The sequence below is a fragment of the Bos taurus genome, chromosome 4, assembly GCF_002263795.3.
Source record: "Bos taurus isolate L1 Dominette 01449 registration number 42190680 breed Hereford chromosome 4, ARS-UCD2.0, whole genome shotgun sequence".
NCBI classification, from domain to species: domain Eukaryota; kingdom Metazoa; phylum Chordata; class Mammalia; order Artiodactyla; family Bovidae; genus Bos; species Bos taurus.
In genome coordinates, this window is record NC_037331.1 from 19,561,652 (window position 1) to 19,581,730 (window position 20,079).

The window sequence follows — 20,079 nt, forward strand, 5'->3', positions numbered from 1 at the left end:
ATGGGTGAGCAGTGTATTTGAAGATTAAAATTAGACAATCTATGTGTGTATGAAACATACCTACATATTTAAATTTGGTGCATACATATAACTTTGTTCTTTTGTGAGTTAAACATACATCTTAATATCCACACACATATCTTCATATCTAGTGTGAAATTCACTCTTTGTTAATCCTCATGTAGATCAAACATGGCAATAACTGTCTGATGAATCTTATGTTACGTTAAACTAGCAATCTTATATTAAACAATTCCTCCTATTAGATATTTCACTCTATTTCCAGTGGAACACAAGCCATAACTATGAATAGCTGCTAACAAAGTGTGTATTCAAAGTCAAAGAAAGTTCCAAATAATACTGAAAAGGCCAATCGCCAAATTGATAGATAACACAGAGTCACTTTGACACCATCTTCATCTCTTTCATCTTATCATATTTCATATCAACAGAATATATTTCCCATTTTTGACCCACACCCTACATAACTTCCTTGATTTTAATTTGTATGGTTGGCAATTGAGATTTTTTTTCTGAGTCTAATGGATTTATCAGATACGACAATCTTGCTCCCAACACTCAAATTATTGTATAACAACAGATTAAATACCTTGACAGTATTTTAAAGGCAGATTTCATTTTTTATTTCTATTACATTAATATGCACATATATACACATACAGTATATTAAATCTCTTGAGAATACAGAGATCATCCATCTGACTTGTAATTTTAATAATTTACTCAGGCATTGTAAAGTGGGTCAAATATCTTATTCAGGGGATATTATTTATTCTCTATTTTGGGTTAAAAAAAAAAGAGAGAGAGATCAGTGTGCATCTAAGAGGTATTTTACAATATTCCCAAGAGCAGAAGATACCTGGTTGACATGGTCCAGTTTGGGGCATGGCCTCCCTCCATTATAGGGCTTTTCACGCAGCCATTTAGACCGAACCTTCACACCGCTCCCACAGGACTTGCTGCAGCGCGACCAATTGGACCACTCACTGAGCTTGCAGTCTGAGGGGCAGGGGATGATGCAGGCCTCTTCAATGTAACCTGAGCAGACAAAAATGAGACAAGGGCTGTCTCCTCCACATGGCCCTCGGCTATTACCACCCACCATTCCAGCCCATTTAGAAGGACTTGGCAGCAACATGCAAATGGAGAGGTGTCTCTGTCATTAGGGACTCAAATTAAATCCTGCAGGAAAATGACACATAGCACAGTGACTCTGTTCAAATAACAGCTAAGCAGCTGCTGTATGATCTGCTTAGGATTCATGCTCACCATATTTCAACATTTCTGACTTTCTGACAGCTCGTGTTTAATTGACAATAACCTGTCTGCTGCCATGTCATTCTCATGCTGCCGGAATAATACATTAAAAAAATGATAACAGTTTTCTGTAAAATCCTATCTGCTAATGTCACATAAGTTCAAGTGTCTGAGTCCATGCAACATTCTCCCTCAAGAAGAAAGCCAGACCCTCTCAATCAGTATTCAAAAGGAATCATTTAACTTAGCACCTTCTGTTTCGCTTTCATTGAAAATCAAGTCTGATGAAGAAAAATGAAGGATGTTAAATAAATAATGCCTCATATTATTATATGTGCTGTCAGTTTCAAAGCACCTTCACATACCGTATTCATTTGATTCTCTTGAAAATAGCATAAACGTAGTGGGCATGTACGGATGCTCTACTGGACAGATAAGAAAACACGTACGGAGAGATAACTGACAAGGGCAAGGTCACACAGTCAGAGATGAGGCCAGGATCTGAGTCTAGTCTAGCACTCATTCCATCAAATCACACAGTCAATTAAGAGTCTACAGATTTGTCCTGAGAAATGGGAGCATTTTCCTAACCCTTCCCTTAGTACCAACTTGGCATTTCACAGTTATCAGTTTATCCCTATTTTTCTCAAGACAAACAAGTGGAAAAAGCAAAATTCCCCTGGTCAAGAGTCCAGTGTTATTCTCTGTCACACTCTGCCTGTGAGAGTGGTTGTTCTGGAAGGAAGAGAACACTCTGCTCTTACCATTTTACATCAACACCAAAGATTCCATTTTGAAAATGACTATAACGTAAACCAGAGAAGGCAATGGCACCCCACTCCAGTACTCTTGCCTGGAAAATCCCATGGACGGAGGAGCCTGGTAGGCTGCAGTCCATGGGGTCGCTAAGAGTCAGGCACGACTAAGCAACTTCACTTTCACTTTTCACTTTCATGCATTGGAGAAGGAAATGGCAACCCACTCCAGAGTTCTTGCCTGGAGAATCCCAGGGATGGGGGAGCCTGGTGGGCTGCCGTCTATGGGGTCGCACAGAGTCGGACACGACTGAAGCGACTTCGCAGCAGCAGCATAATGTAAACAGTTTCTCTTAAGAACTCTAGGTGGACTTTTAAAAATTTTATTGAGACATAATTTATATATCATAAAGGTCAGCTCATGTTTTGGTCTTTAATATAGTCTGTGTTATGCAACCATCACCACCATCTGCTTTTAGAACATTTTCGTTACTACTGCTATACCTGTTAGCAGCCATTTCCCATTTTCCCTCCCGTTCTCTAGCAACCACTAATCTAGTCTGTATCTCTAAGAATTCACCTATTCTGAACATTTTATAAAATGAAATCAAACATTATGTTTTACGATCGGCTTCTTTTACTTACTACAACGTCTTCAGGATTCTTCTATGCTGTGACATGTGTTAGTACCTCACTCCTTTTTATAACTAAATAGTATTCCATTGTATGGAAGTATCATATTTTTCAATCCTTTCATCAATTGATGGACATTTTAGTTATTTCCATGTTTCGTACATTACAAATAATGCTGTGAATATTTGTGTACAAGTTTCTGCACACGAGTTTTCAGTTCTCTTGGGTATGTAACTAGGAATGGAATTATCTGATCATACGATAATTCTTTATTTAACTTTTTACTGAAATGCCAAACTGTTTTCCAAAGTGACGGTACCATTTTACGATACCACTAGCAGGATATGAGTGCTCCACTTTATACATTTGTCAAAACTTGCTTATTATGTCTCTTTTACTTTAGTGTCCTTTGAAGAACAAAATTTTAAATGGTAATGAAGTCCAATTTATCTATTTTTATTTTTATTGCTGTACTTTGGTGTCCTATCTAGGAAACGATTATCTAATCCAAGGTCATAAAAGTCAAAAACGCCCATTTTTCCCCAAGAGTTTTATAGTTTCAGTTCTTATACTGAGGTATATAATTCATTTTGAGTCAAGCTAAAAATGTCTAAAGTCACTTACAAATCCATGTCATCAGTAACCAAATTATTTGATGTTTATAAAAGACAATTAATTAACAAAAACCCAACTATTGCCAAATATTATCAAAAGCGCTTTAGTAAAAGAACACTACTATTTCATATGTAATAAATTATTGAAATATTTCTAGAATTTCATTTCCTACCTTGTGCGTGTGTGCGTGCTAAGTTGTATCTGACTTTTTGCAACCCTATGAACTCAGCATGCCAGGATTCTCTGTCCATGGGATTAATTAATTCTTGTCCAGGCAAGAATACTGGAGTGGGTTGCCCTGCCCTCCTCCAAGGGATCATCCTGACCCAGGGATCAAACCCGCATCTCTTCTGTCATCTGCACTGGCAAGCAGATTCTTTACCACTAGCGCCACCTTTCCTGGCTTGCAAAAGATCAAAATAACCGCAAAAACAAACCTCTAACCTTTTGCCATTCAGTAATTATAACTGACAGTAGACTCACATGATTTTTATGTCACTACTTCAGAGTAACAGATAAATGGAAATTCTTTCCATTTTATCTGCTGAAGTACAAATGGCACTGGTGAAATATGTCATGTCTGACTTCAGTTTGATTCACATTGTATTATTAAGTAAGCAGATATAAAATTTTTATGTTTGATCTTCCAATAGAGTACTCCAGAAAATGTCTCTCCAATAAAACTCAATTAAACTGCTGAAAGATACAAATTAGGCACTGAGATAAAGACACAACTGCGAAAGAGTATAATGCTTAGCATTCCATTTTAATTTTCTAATGTGTAACAACATTCAATAATTGCCTGTCAAGTGTATCTCGTACAATTAAAATCCTTAATGCTACTAGTGAACTGCCAGATAAGCATTCCCCTGCCTTCTCCACTAGGATCATTTTTGAGGGCAATTAACACCAAACGATCATGGCGGATAGAAAGACAGAAACATCTGAAGCGTTTTAAGGCTAAATAAACTGCTGGCATCTTGAAGCAATTTATGGTTCCCGAGAATGCTGGAATAAAATAAATGACTTCACAATGAGGGTGTTAAAACTTGGTAGCTCAACACAGAATATGACACATGAAAAAATCAAACTTCTGAATTTTGATTGTAGTTTTTGTATCTATATCTGTTTTGATGGCTGCTTTAAGGTTGAAATGAATACAAAATTAGCAGGCTTTGAGTGGCAACCAGAGGACCTTTGAGATATATCCAGTCACCTCATTCATTTGAATTATGAATGTGCAGATAAAGTAGCTTTCAACAACTTTCCCAATTATGATATCGTGCTGTTGAAAGGTGTACTGTTGATAGATTAAAGAATTCATTTTGAAAGCACGTGGAACATATTGGTTGGTTCTGATTTACAGCTGTGTGAATGAGCTCTGCTGGCCCTCCATTGGAAACAGCTGGATTAATCTCAAAAGTGACCTGAAAAATCTATCCTGCTTAAATGTGTGTTATATGCACATGACTGCAATTGCAAATGAGAACATTTAGCTAGAAGTTTATCTACTATGGTCCTTATGGATTTGAAAATACTGAAAAAGGTTACTGAAAAATAGTTTCAAAATGAATAGAATATTCTTTTGTAATTATAGATTAAGAACAGATAACTTGAAAAGCTGGGGAAACTAAACTACCATGTATATATCCAAACGCCTATAATCAACTATTCTACCTATAAAATTCTTACATTCAGTGTATGAAAGGTTATGAATCAACCCTAGGCAATTAAAATGTTCATAATGAAGTATTCAGGTAAGCTTATGTAACTGCAATAAACAGTTATTTTAATTTTATTTTTATATTTTTGTTTCATATACATGTGAAGACATATCTTTTCATATCTGCTAGGTACTTACAGACTTTTTCAGAAAATTTCAACAGTAGTTTTAACTGCTGTCAGATTTTGTAGCTGTTGCTCTTCCAATACCGATAGCTTACGCAATGACTAGGAGCATTCAGATTCAGGCAGTATACCTATGCAGTTCACGGTCAAGGCCATTTCTAAGAGCAAACTCTAAAACACTGCTGTATAATGAAGACTTTGGCTGTTCTGTTTCTCTGATTCCTGGCAGACAGCTTCTAAGCTCTGAAATTTCCTGAGTGACAGGAGTATCTTTGTTATTCATGCTGGGCCTCTTAGACTACATGTGAGTTTATGCGAAGATGTCTAAGGAAAGGGGATGACTATACCATATAGACTAAACATGTATTTAAAAAGCTTGGGGCTTTCAGCCTCTTGATATCCTCCCAATCTCTGGGGAGAGGAGATTGAGTTTAACTCTGTGGTCAATGATTCAACTAATAATGCCTACATAATAACTCCTTCCCCACTAGAAAACTCTGGATACAAAAGCTCAGGCTGGTAAAGGACATCCAGGGGCCAAGATGGTGATGTCTCCTGGTTCCACGGGGTGACGGCACGGATGCCCTGTGTTTGGGACCCTCCCAGCCCTCGTCTGTGTGTCCCTTCTATTGACTGGTTCTGATTTTTATCCTTTTGCTATAATAAAACTCTAACTGTAAGTATGGTGCTTTCTGAGTTCTCTGAATCATCCCAGTGAATTATTGAACCTGAGGGAGTAGTGGGGACCTGAAATCTGTGGCCAGTTGGTCAGAAGCGAGGCTCACCCGGGATTCCCGAACATGCACAGCTCATGTCGGAGGCGAGAGCAGTCTTGTAGAGAACTGAACCCTTAGCCTGTGAAGTTTAGCCCAAGTCCAGGTAGTTAGTGACAGAAATGAATTCTACTTTCAGATGTATATTTTATTTAAAAAGGAAATAAACTTATTTATGCAAGAGCCCATATCCAAAGTTTACTTATTCAACCAAAATAAAAACTTTGAGAATAATTACATACATGAAGGCATTTATGGACTTTTTCTCCCCAAATCTAACATTTATAGTTTTAATTAATATTGTATTAAAAATTGGAAAAAAAGTTCTAAGAACCCATTTTGGAAATAGGGCTTTGTCAGCAATATAAACATATTTGATAGAGTGTTCAGATTATGAAGTAATAAGAAACTAACTTTGAAACAGTAGAGTGATTTATTTTTAACTGGATCCTTCAGGGCACTGTTCTTTTAGTCAACAAGAATCACACAATGCCATGCTGCTGCTGCTGCTGCTGCTGCTAAGTCGCTTCAGTCGTGTCTGACTCTGTGCGACCCCGCCGACAGCAGCCCACGAGTATTTCCAAAGGATGATCTTTAAACACTAGTTTGTTGGGTTCTTGGCTTCCCTGGTGGCTCAGACAGTAAAGAATCTGCCTGCAATGTGGGAGACCTGGGTTTGATTCCTGAGTTGAGAAGATCCTAATAGGTGTTAAACATGATTTTTATAAATGACATGGTCAAGCAAGTTGGAAAATTGTTGCATTAAACTAGGTTAAACAGGTCTTTTTACCCTGGGCTTTCTTCTTTTTGTGTGTTGTTTGTTTGCTAACATGAACTGTGACTCTCTAGGAGAATGACTTAGACACTGCATTATATGCTTCTTAATTTTTTCCTACAGCATATCACTGGACCAGTAAGAAACAGATCATTCTGACAGGTTGTAATTATAATGCATTAAAACTGGATTCATGTTTTGAGCTGTACAGAGTTAATGTTTAATTAGACCTTCCTATGTCCATTTCTAGATAAGGGAAAAAATGCAAAAGCTAACAAACAAAAACAAAACCCCTAAACTTAAGAAAATTTCTTCTTAATTTATAAAGTTTTAAAGAAGTAAAGGTTAAACTTATGGCAAAGAGAGAGGAAACTGTTATGCAGATAAACTTCTTGAATATTTTTTTAATGACTATTTTAAACGACCATTTTGTGTTTATGCAGATTAACTACAATTTCCTGTCAGGGCTAAACTGACTTTCAATGTAACTATGAAAAAATGGCTAAACACTGGAGAGTAAATGCAAGTGAAGATTTTCCTTTTAAATTTAACTTTAAAATGTCCACAAATATGTTGGAGTGCTCTCAGGTTACTTTTGAGCCCATTGACATGGTTTATGTCTAATATAAACCATATGATTTATGTCTAATTCTTCATGCATTTACAAAAAAATTCCTACGTATAAGCCTTGCTCACTACATAACCATTTTGATGATACTTTGAAGTAGAAAAAGACCAGGGATTGAACTTTAGTTTCCTGTGTGGCCTGCATTGCAGACGGATTCTTTACCCACTGAGCCACAGGGGGAGTCCTGAAATGAGAAGACACTCAACTAAAGGGTATTAGACTATATTCAACTAATGGGTATTACAGTTACTTTGGACGTGCAGGGCATTAATATAACAGGATTCTATATGAGAGTCAGTTAGCATCTCTATGAATTATGAAACCTTATAATACAATAGGCTTCCCTGGTGGCTCAGCGGTAAAGAAGCTGCCTGCAATGCAGGAGACGGAGGTTCCATTCTTGGGTCGGGAAGATCCCCTGGAGGAGAAACCGGCAACCCACTCCAGTATTCTTGCCTGGAAAATCCCACAGACAGGAGCCTGGAAGGTTAGAGTCCCTGGGGTAGCAAAAAAGTGGGACATGACTTCGTGACTAAACAACTACAACAACCTCAACAACAACATAACACAACATGAGTAATGAACAACTCTGTGGTTTTATCAATCAAATTATCATAGTCATCAGCAAGATTACCACACCTAATCATTTCACTGAAGTTATCTGATCATCGAAAAAGCAAGTGAGTTCCAGAAAAACATCTATTTCTGCTTTATTGACTATGCCAAAGCCTTTGACTGTGTGGATCACAATAAACTGTGGAAAATTCTGAAACAGATGGGAATACCAGACCACCTGACCTGCCTCTTGAGAAATTTGTATGCAGGTCAGGAAACAACAGTTAGAACTGGACATGGAAAAACAGACTGGTTCCAAATAGGAAAAGGAGTACGTCAAGGCTGTATATTGTCACCCTGCTTATTTAACTTATATGCAGAATACATCATGAGAAATGCTGGGCTGGAAGAAGCACAAGCTGGAATCAAGATTGGCGGGAGAAATATCGATAACCTCAGATATGCAGATGACACCATCCTTATGGCAGAAAGTGAAGAAGAACTAAAAAGCCTCTTGATGAAAGTGAAAGTGGAGAGTTAAAAAGTTGGCTTAAAGCTCAACATTCAGAAAATGAAGATCGTGGCATCTGGTCCTATCACTTCATGGGAAATAGATGGGGAAACAGGGGAAACAGTGGCTGACTTTATCTTTTTGGGCTCCCAAATCACTGCAGATGGTGACTGTAGCCATGAAATTAAAAGACACTTACTCCTTGGAAGGAAAGTTATGACCAACCTAAATAGCATATTCAAAAGCAGAGACATTACTTTGCCAACAAAGGTCTGTCTAGTCAAGGCTATGGTTTTTCCGGTGGTCATGTATGGATGTGAGAGTTGGACTATGAAGAAGGCTGAGCACCGAAGAATTGATGCTTTTGAACTGTGGTGTTGGAGAAGACTCTTGAGAGTCCCTTGGACTGCAAGGAGATCCAACCAGTCCATTCTGAAGGAGATCAGCCCTGGGATTTCTTTGGAAGGAATGATGCTAAAGCTGAAACTCCAGTACTTTGGCCACCTCATGCGAAGAGTTGACTTATTGGAAAAGACTCTGATGCTGGGAGGGATTGGGGGCAGGAGGAGAAGGGGACGGCAGAGGATGAGATGGCTGGATGGCATCACTGACTCGATGCACGTGAGTCTGAGTAAACTCCAGGAGATGGTGATGGACAGGGAGGCCTGGCATGCTGCGATTCATGGGGTCGTAAAGAGTTGGTCACGACTGAGCGACTGAACTGAACTGAGGGCTTCCCTTGTGGCTCAGCTGGTAAAGAATCAGCTTGCAATGCGGGAGACCTAGGTTCGATCCCTGGGCTGGGAAGATCCCCTGGAGAAGCAAAGGTTACCCACTCCAGTATTCTGGCCTGGAGAAGTCCATGAGCTGTATATAGACTATGGGGTCGTCTTAAAGAGTCAACAGGACTGAGCGACTTTCCCTCACTCACTCAGTATTATCTTTCCTCTAAGGCATTGGGGAGGGGGAGGGGTCAGAGCCCAAAAGAAAGGATGTGGAATAAAACATAATAGCAGATATTGTTGATAAAGACAAATGTAAATAGATTTTTCTCTGCTGCTGTTGCAAATAATGAATTGTCCTTGGTAGTTAAATTTTATTTTAAGCAGTGAAACACTTTGTTCCTAAAAGGTAGAAAGCCCAGTCCGTGTATGGGGGATCCTGGAAGCTATGTTTGACAGCCTGGCCTGAGGGGCTCCATGGAGCCCAGTTTAAAACCTTATAAGTACTAGTTAAGTTGAGGTCTCTGTGACATAGAGCACACAGAACTAAGTGATAATACCAGAAGTATTCCCATCTCATACAGCATGAATGGTAGCTGCAGGAAAACTGCCAAGGAAAGTCACCCTCAACCTCTAGGGTCCTCCTTCAGGGAGCCTGTTAGGAAATAATGCTGGTACCCACACTTTATTTACGCTCCACCCTAGGCACCTGGTTTCTTTTTGTGCCCACATATCCACAGTAGCCCCTTCTTTATTTCCCTGGTTCTTTAAACTTGCATCTTCTACCTCAGGAAAAGTCTCTCACTCTCTGCCTGTCTTTTTACATTTGAAGGGAAAAAGATCTCAATTGTGAAAGATGACTATAAAAGCAAACACTAGCTTCATCTGTGTTATCAAATGAAAGATTTAAATTCTAAAATGAATTAAGACATTAGAAAAATACTACCAACTGAAAAAGTTTCTTAGAGAAATCAGCACGCCGTTTCAGTTCATTTAAAAAATTAAAAATTAAAAAATTGCCTCTTTTCCTGGTTTAATGAAACATGCTCTTCCTCAAATACAGGCATCTACTACAATAAGGAATAATTTCTCACTCCATTTTGTTTCTAATTAACCTTTAACGTTAACCTTATATCATCTTCTATAGAATTTCATTACAAAAAGGAAAACATTCCAGGCATATTATGGTTCAGTGGTCATGTAGCTTATTTCAGAATCTACTTTCTTCATATCCATAATTAATTTTCTCAGATGTACTCTGAGCTCCACAATGTCTTAAAAGTACATGTTCTTGATCTAAAATTTACTTGTAAATTGAGTATTCTCTGAATTTTAAAAATTTCAATTGGGCACTTGTACAAGAAATACACTTAGGTTGCATTCCTTTTCTAAGTTTTGCTGATGGTCTTTTGTTTGTTCCCATAAATCCTAATAGGAAAAAAAAACCCCACACTTGGTGGCACGTATACGAGAATTTCTGACTGATAAAGCAGCATCCAGCATTTACAGTTCCTTATGACACTGAGGGACGATCATTCAAACACGATACCTGTTTTCAAATCATCCACATCATACCTGCAGGAAACTGGTGAAATAAAGATGGAGACCATTTAGGTTATTATGCAATAATACTAAATGTTGTCATAGGGTGGGCTATCATTATAAAATGAAAATATCTTACTAAAAAGCCTTTGTTTCACTTGTAAAGTTTGCAGAGCTTTCTTTTTATTAAAATAATTAGTATTGCAGTACAAACCCCCTATGAAGCAACCTGTAAGAATGACTGTGGGTGCCAGAAAGGGTTTTGCAAAATATCAAATTTTAATGGGCATACTTTGAACCCCACTGATGCTTCGAAAACTAATTGCTAAAGCCATTTATTACTGTCCAGAAGGTTCTCTGTGATACCATTCATAACATGTGAGGCAAAGAGAGAAAGCATGAAAGAATCAATACAAATCATTCTACTTTAGAATTAATGTTAAAGGGAAATTAATCTTATACCACTGAAGCATTAGACAAACTATGCTGAACAATTCAATAGCGACTGTAGTTAAAAGACTGAAACAATTAAAAGAGTGTAATGTGTCCTGGAACAAGTAGCACAGCTATCTGAATGCCAGCATGATGGTCAAAAGGCAGGACAAAGTCCTAGAATTTAGTCACTGGATTGTGAATCCTGAGTGCACAAAGTCAAAAGCACACACAACACTTTAATACAATACCGTACTCTGTTTATGAATAGAGCAGTAAATAAACACAGCGCTTTCTCCTGTTTCCCAATCTGAGCCAAAAAAGACTTTCCTCATCCTCAGGGCAATCGTTAACTTGCCAATATCCTTTCACAGAAGATCCTACAGAACTCATTCTGTTTTCAAAATCATACCTAAATAGGCATTCACCTTATAAAGATCCATATTTACAAATTTTTAAAACTTCCTAATGTTTGTGTTCCTCCCCACAACTGGTAAGCAAGGGAACTATCACCCATTAGGTTTTGATTATTTTGACACCCTCTGCACACCCCCACCTCCCCACCATCTTGTCAGAATGAAGATGACTCGGCAGTTCTACAATGTGGGCTGAATTTCCAGTGGCTTTTCTGGAATGTCTACACTGCTGGTCTGAGTAAGAAGGGTTCAAATCCCAGTTGGCAAATGATAGCCTAGGCTGACAGCCTATTCTTTTAAATAAAGTTTTATTGGAACATACCTGTGCAATTCACTCACATATTGTCTCTGGCTGCTTTCATGCTATAACTGCAGAATTGGGTAGTGGTTACAGATACCTTTTGGCCTGCAGAGCCTGAAATATTTGCTTTTGGCCCTTTAGGAAAACATTTGATAACAAGTAATTTAACCATAGACAGTGGAGCCTGGTAGGCTACAGTCCATGGGGTCGTAAAGAGTCAGACATGAATGAAGCAACTGAGTACACACGCAACTTAACCTAAAAGCTGATTCTCAAGTTTGCTCAGAGTCTGTCCAAGTTGGTAAGTATTTGATAGGTATCAACAGCAATTTATAAAATTACTTTTAGGTGATAGGAGACCTATGTATACATAACAGCACGGGCTCAATAAAAACAGTCCTATGAGATAGGCTTTTCTGCTTATTTGACATTAACAGATGATAAAACATCACAAATAAAAATGAGTTCAGTTTTAGAATATCTGTTGATAGTGCATTGTGGCTTAAACTCGATATGAGGAACATCATAGACAAATATGCTGAGAGTAAAGATTTAAGAGAAGTGTCTGGAAGAAATTACATAATTCAAAGTGCTCAAGACTTGAGTATCTGGCACTTTTTCAATTTATCCCATTCACCTTGAAAGCGTTGTTTTGAGATAAACCTAATAGAAATGTTACTCCTTATTTTCTCAAGGGAAGTTGAGTGGACACAAAGAGAATTAAATAAAAATTCAATATTCCCAATTAAAGCTGTAAATATAGGCTGGAAAAAAGCAAGTTGTCTCAGTTTACTAATATAAACCAAGAGAAAGGCTGTTGTCCAAATCTGGTGTTGTGCAAATCAGGCAATTCTGAACCTACCTACAATTCAGTAGGCAGAGAGAAGCACACATACTTGATGAAGAGCATGTAGAAAGTTTGTGGATTATATATGTTTATTCCAAAGATCTTAGTTCTCAGTGATCTGTTTGATTATACCCCAGAATTGTGACACAGGGAAGGACATTGTTTGAAAAAGTGTCCAAGCCTGACTGTAGATCAAACATAGCTGTAAAAATTCTCTCCAACTCTTCACTCATTCATTCATCCTACAAATACTTACTGAGCACGTACTGTTCTAGTGCTTGGGATACATGAGTGAATAGAGTAGTCAAAGATAACTTCATCAATTTACATTTTTGTACAGGAGATACAACATAGACAAAAATATAATAAATAAATTACATGGTATGTTATAGAGTGATATATGCTTTTGAAATACAAAACGTTGAGCAGAAAAAGGGGTTTTGGGCGATCTTGGTAGGGTTGAGGGACAGCATAATAAAATCTGTCACATTTCAATAAGAATCTTATATACATGTACCTTGCATAAGCTAGGTTACCTCTATGATTCTTCAAAATATAGAGGTTAAATGATATCATAATTCCAGAAGTTCTACCTCTTGTTATGTGAAATTTTAAGAGTAATTAACTGGAGAAGTACCTAGTACTATTTGCATAGGCAATCAATTTCTAGTAAACCAATCAAGTTCTTTGGAACAGACCCTGATGCTGGGAAATACTGAGGGCAGGAGGAGAAGGAGGCAACAGAGAATGAAATGGTTGGATGGCATCACTGAATCAATGAACATGAGTTTGCGCGAACTCTGGGAGATAGTGAAGGACAGGGAAGCCTGGCGTGCTGCAGTCCATGGGGGCAAAGAGTTGGACACGAGTTAGCGATGAACAACAACAATCAAGGTCTTAGAGGATTCTAGCAGTGACGAGAAAACGTGTAATTTGGTTTTTGAATGATTTATAGTCTGTTGCCAACAGTGACACTGTCCAAGATTTCATAGCAAAAGTAAATATATGTAGTTTGTATTATGAGGTTAGGAGACATAACAGCCCAAAATCTATTCATATATTAACATTTGCATGGGAACTATATTTAATACCATGTATCAGGAGGGGTAAACATTTATTTGGCTCCCAGGTATACTTTAAGATCTGATTTTTGGAGTATTGGTATTGCTTTTCAGTACAGAGTCTATCACTATGAGAAATTCCAGACAGAATTGTGCCTTGAGTTACAGATGCTTTAAAAAAAAATGGTAACCACATGGGAAATGACCTAAAATAATATACTTAAACTGATGACAGTCAAACTGTTTTATCAGTATAATAACTGATAATATGATCCACAGATGGATAACACAGATTAAATAGAAATGCCATAAGGCCACTATTGAGCAGGACAGGGGATTAGTGTCTTTGCACTGCACACACGTGGGGATCAATTTTATGTTTAAACTGAAAGCTGTAAGAGACTTTTCTTGAAAGCCACTTAAAAACCCCATTTCCACCATACATCTGGAAAGCTGATTTGGCCGAGCAAAGGCAGGGGTCATAGAAACTGCAATTTAGAGAACGCCTAGGATAGAGTACCAAAGTGATAGCATTCCACTATCAGGATTGACAGAACATCAGTAGTAATTCCAAAGAAATCAGGCAATAGAGAGTCAATTTCCTCAGACTTTGAGTAAAACTGTTAGCAAACACTAAAATATCCCACTGGACATGCATCATAGATCAGATCCACTGAGAAAGGAATGATGCTGGATAGACACAAAGAGCTAAATTGGAACAGTTCACTGAACAGTTCACTTGAAGAACTGCGATCCATACACAATTTCCATGAAGTTCAGTGCTTCCGGGGACCCACCTTTTTGCTAGATGTGCTTTTCTTTTAAAATATAGTACTGAATTCTTCGTGCTTTGAATCGACAGTGCTAAGGCAGGAAGTCTACTGCTTTTGGTCAATTTCAGTTTTTTCTGTAGTTGTACTTTCTTCAAGGGTTCAAATATTTTTGTGGAGAAGACTCTTGAGAGTCCCTTGGACTGCAAGGAGGTCAAAGCAGCCAATCCTAAGGGAAATCAGTCCTGAATATTCATTGGAAAGACTGATGCTGAAGCTGAAACTCTAATACTTTGGCCACCTGATGCGAAGAGCTGACTCACTGGAAAAGACCCTGATGCTGGGAAAGATTGAGGGCAGGAGGAGAAGGGGACGACAGAGGATGAGATGGCTGGATGGCATCACTGGCTTGATGGACATGAGTTTGAGCAAGCTCCGGGAGTTGGTGATGGACAGGGAAGCCTGGTGTGCTGCACTCCATGGGGTCACAAAGAGTCAGACATGACTGAGCGATTGAACAGAACTGAAACATTTCATGAGAGTCACAAGATATTTTTAAAGTTTTCTTTTTCTTTTTTTTCTAAAAATAAGATTGACTGTTAAGTGGTTGACTGAAGTGCTCATGCATCTAATTAGCAGATCAGGGTAAAAGAGAGAACAGATGAGAGTCATTCTGAAATCTTACAGGCTGTATTAAAAACAAATGATTATCCTGGTGATTCACTACGAGTAACAATTTAAAACATGAGCAAACACTTACATGCTACAAGTCAGGAGAAACATTTTTTAAGTGATCTTCAATTTTACGTTTTAATGACTAACTATGGATCTTCTACATTATCATCATATCACCTCAGGATGGGAAGTGCATTTACATTTTTCTTGCTATATATAGCATCTATGTTATTTAACTTATACGCAGAGCACATCACGTGAAATGCCGGGCTGGATGAAGCACAAGCTGGAATCAAGATTGCCAGGAGAAATATCAACAATCTCAGGTATGCAGATGATACCACTCTAACGGCAGAAAGTGAAAAGGAACTAAAGAGACTCTTGATGAGGGTGAAAAGAGGAGAGTGAAAAAGCTGGCTTGGAAACTCAACACTCAAAAAACTAACACCATGGCATCTGGTCCCATCCCTCCATGGCAAATAGAAGGGGAAAATGTGGAAGCAGTGATAGACTTTATTTTCTTGGGCTCCAAAATCACTGTAGACAGTGATTTCAGCCATGATATGAAAAGACGCATGGTCTTTGGAAGGAAAGCTATGACAAACCTACACAGCATATTCAAAAGCAGAGACATCACTTTGCCAACAAAGATCTCTACAGTCAAAGCTATGGTTTTTCTAGTAGTCATCTACCACGATTAGAGTTGGACCATAAAGAAGGCTGAGTGCTGAAGAATTGATGCTTTTGAACAGTGGTGCTGGAGAAGACTCTTGCGAGTCCCTTGGACAACAAGGAGATCAAACCAGTCAGTCCTAAAGGAAATCAGTCCTGAATATTCACTGGAAGGACTAATGCTGAAGATCCAATACTTTGCCCATATGATGCAAAGAGCCGACTCTTTGGAAAAGACCGTGATACTGAGAAAGATTGAAGGCTAAAAGAGAAGGGAGTGGCACAGGATGAGATGGTTAGATATCATCACTGACTCAATGGACTTGAGCACAGTCCGGGAGACAGTGGAGGACAGAGGAGCCTGGTGTGCTGCAGTTGATGGGGTCGCAGAGTCAGATACACTGACTTAGCTACCGAACAACAAAAATGTTATTTGATACAGAGAATAAAAAAGCAATTACTCTTACAGAAATTTTTCAAGGCATACTAAACTTAATATTGTTCTAAATGCATAGAATAATCTTAAATTTAGAAATGCACATATACAAAATTCTTATATCCAGAGCCTCAACATAATGGAGTCTTATAACGGGGGCTCCTATCACTAGACTTCGATATAACAGTAATTATTAGATAAAGTTAAAAAAAAAAGTCAGGGCTTTTGGAAACTTCATTTTGGGGACAGATTCAAGAGATTCCATAAGCGTGTCACCACGATACCCCATAATGGTTTATCTATGTGAGATGATCCTATTAGCTCATGATGTCTTCTGAACTATATAATAAAACTGGAGGAGTTCTGTTCCGATAGCAGAAAATATTGCAGCAAGGTTGGCCGGGAACTGCCATGTACCTCTCTCCTAGTAGTTTAATTCATCTTTCTCAGGTTACCTCCATGAAGGGAGGAAGATCACTGTCCAATGTTTGCAAATATTGGTACAAACAATATTTTGTGACATCCGTGACATCCTCAAGTGACATCCATCATTCAGGCTGACCCATAGGAAACTGATCTCATTCCATAATAAAATGACAGATACATTAAAAGAATGAACAAATATTGCTTAAAGCTGACTATATTATGACGTAGAACCAAAGAGTTCACTACATACTTTGGCCAAAACCACTCTTCGCAAACTTTTGGCAACTCATTAACACAGTAAATTAGCTTCTTTTTTTTTTTTGATATACTTTTTGTTTCTTTAGAAAACAAAAATTTCCTAACTCTATGTACCTTTTTCTGGTTTTGTTTGTTTGGGCCAGTCTCAACTTAATGATGAATAAACAAGAGATACTCGAGTTTTCAAGAATTATGGCTTTCAATCTTTCTCCTCTGCCACTGAATGCACCTTAGGCACGTCATGAATCTTGCCAGTTCAGTTCTTAAAAGTCTGTCTAGTTCAAAACTTTATTATCAAATTTTGGTGACATCTTCTGTACTCCTCCCCACTCTCTGTACACAGACTTGCTGGGGATTGTCAAGCCTACTCAGCCCCAGAGGAGGTCTCTGGCACCATTTTGGCTACATGTAAGGTGATGGCTTCACTGGTGGCTCACTTGGTAAAGAATCTGCCTGTAATGCGGGAGACCTAGGTTCAGTCCCTGGGTTGGCAAGATCCCTTGGAGGAGGGCATGGCAGCCCACTCCAGTACTCTTGCCTGGAGAATCTCATGGACAGAGAAGCCTGGCGGGTTGCAGTCCATATGGTTACAAAGAGTTGGACACGACTGAATGACTAAGCACTGCACAGCAAGGCTTCCCTGTCCACCAGCTTTGGGACTTGGTTGCCAACTTCTGGACAATGAGACAAGTGCCACTGAATGTCCTGTTATATATAAATGATAGACATACAGTGTGGTGGTGCCCCTGATGTTCAGTGTAGAACTCACTTCAGTAAACTTTCATTTCCCTCCATTCTGAAACATGTGCATTTCAACCCCAAAGATAACGAATGTTCAACAGTGAGGAAAAACTGGACTACCGTGGCTGTTGCACCTGGACGTCTCCACGAGCCTGCCATTCTGGTCATAGCACGCCATCGCCTGGTAGCGATATCCTTGACCACATTCCTTGATATCTCCTTGGACCTTCATTCCCAGCAACACTTCCGCCTTCCCCTCGGGCAAAATGCAGTCGGACCAGTTTCCCACAGGCTGTGCGTTATACTTGTCACAGGGACAGTACTGCGTCTCAATCAGGGGGTACAGATGAGAATTTTTACATTTTTCCTTCTTCTTACTTTTTCCTGTGGAGAAAATTAAGTCGGAAAATACCATTATTAATACCAAGCATCCCTAGGTTTTTTTTTTTTTTTCCTTTCCTACCTTCCTTTCTGTATTTTCAACTGTATTCAAGTGTAGCCTATAAATAAATGCTACTTTCTCCCTCCGCAGTGCTTTTTATGTATGTTTTTGTTATACTGGGTGCTTTGCATAGTGAAAATTTTCTTTTTGTTCTCAGTTTAAAAAAGCCCATTTTCAATAAGGCACTAACTGTTGTGCTGAATTTTACACTCCTTGAAAGGATTAAAATCCTCTCAAATGATCACATGCTTTCAGTGACTGGGGAGTCTGAGGTAACTGCATAAATATCTGCTTTATAATCTGTGCAAAAATATGACATGGAGAGACAGTCACTGCACAGGCCCACACAGTTAACTAACTTTCTGTTAAGTCCAAATAGATGGTATAGTTATATAAGGGGACCCCACTCCAGTACTCTTGCCTGGAAAATCCCATGGACGGAGCAGCCTAGTAGGCTGAAGTCCATGGGGTCTCTAAGAGTCAGAAACGACTTCCCTTTCACTTTCACTTTTCACTTTCATGCATTGGAGAAGGAAATGGCAACCCACTCCAGTGTTCTTGCCTGGAGAATCCCAGGGATGGGGGAGCCTGGTGGGCTGCCGTCTATGGGGTCGCACAGTGTCGGACACGACTGAAGCGACTTAGCAGCAGCAGCAGTTCAGAAAATGAGTTTCACATTTACTTTTCTGATTGTGATTTCACATCTTTCAATAGTTCTGAAGAACAATCATTTTGACATACTTGGTGATTAATGTAGGGAATAATGATATTAAACATGAAAATGTTTAATATCAAATAAAAATATTAGAAATAGTTTGTGTGTAAACCTAAATAAATTCCCTTGTAAGATAAAAACTTGAGTATAATAGTAATATGTGCCTGAATAAAACCATTATTTTAATTAGATTACATATATTTATCTCATATATATTAATTATATTGCACATAACTAATTACATATGTCTTATATATATATTTAAGTTTCATAAGCTGCCTTATACAGTTTTCAATAGTCTTTATTATGACAGCTGGTCCATTTTACCACTTCAGATTCTGAATACTCTACTAGCATGAGCATTTTTAGGTTTCTCTGGCCACTGACAGTATTTTTGAATGCCTCAGAGTTTAGTTCAGCATGATGGCTCCTGTTTCTGTTCATTATGCTTTTTGCCACTGTGACTACCTTTTAAAATAAAGCTTTCAGATACAGAATTAATGTCGTATTTTTCTTCTAGATGATGAAGGATAATCTGAGGTTGTGACAAGGAGAATGACTTGAGAAAACCAAGTCGCAACCTCTCCCTGGGTTCCTAAAAAACTTTTTTTCTAAGCACCTCACAGTCTATTGGTAATTCAACAAAAGTACATGTTTAAACCAAAAAGTAATCTAGCACAGATTGTTTAGGCAGACAGAGTTCAATTTTCAAGGCTACTTTTTCTACTAAAAGTACATAATGCATCTGTCACAGCCACCTTATGTTAAAATACAGCTCTGAATCCCCTGCCATATTAAGTGTTACGACAGCAAGAATAAGGCATATCCGTGCATTTTCCAAATACATTGTCAGAACTATCTTGTTCTGACTTTTTATTATGTTTTTCTGCCTTGGCAAGTGTTGGCTTTGGCATCCCAATTATTCTTACCAACGATAGCACGCTTTCTGGTCCTAACTGCACCGCAGTCTCCGTTGCATGAAGAAAACCTGGACCAGCTGGTGAGCTGACAGTCATCTTGGCAAGGCATCTGGCAGGCTTGGGTGAGGGCTGGCACAGGGCCTGCATACCGGAGGCATTCATGGATGCCAGCCTGCCCTCCATCTTGCTTTCGACAAGTAATGGCTAAAGGAAAAGCAAAGGGCTATTTATCATGAATTTGAATGTAATTACCCTTAATCAGGAATTAACCTAACATTATTTTACTTAGGTGGAGAAATCCTCTTCTGACTCTTTATTTGCAGCAGAAATCT

The 20,079-nt window shown here is 38.5% G+C and overlaps 1 protein-coding gene across 1 annotated transcript in view; it reads right to left on the reverse strand.

Annotated features, from left to right (window-relative positions):
- The window catches only part of THSD7A (thrombospondin type 1 domain containing 7A), a 470,808-nt gene that overhangs the window by 42,571 nt on the left and 408,158 nt on the right, over window positions 1-20,079 (reverse strand). Inside the window, 3 exon segments of the mRNA NM_001206743.1 lie at window positions 881-1,059; window positions 17,791-18,054; window positions 19,757-19,951. Coding sequence (NP_001193672.1) covers window positions 881-1,059; window positions 17,791-18,054; window positions 19,757-19,951 — 638 coding nt within the window.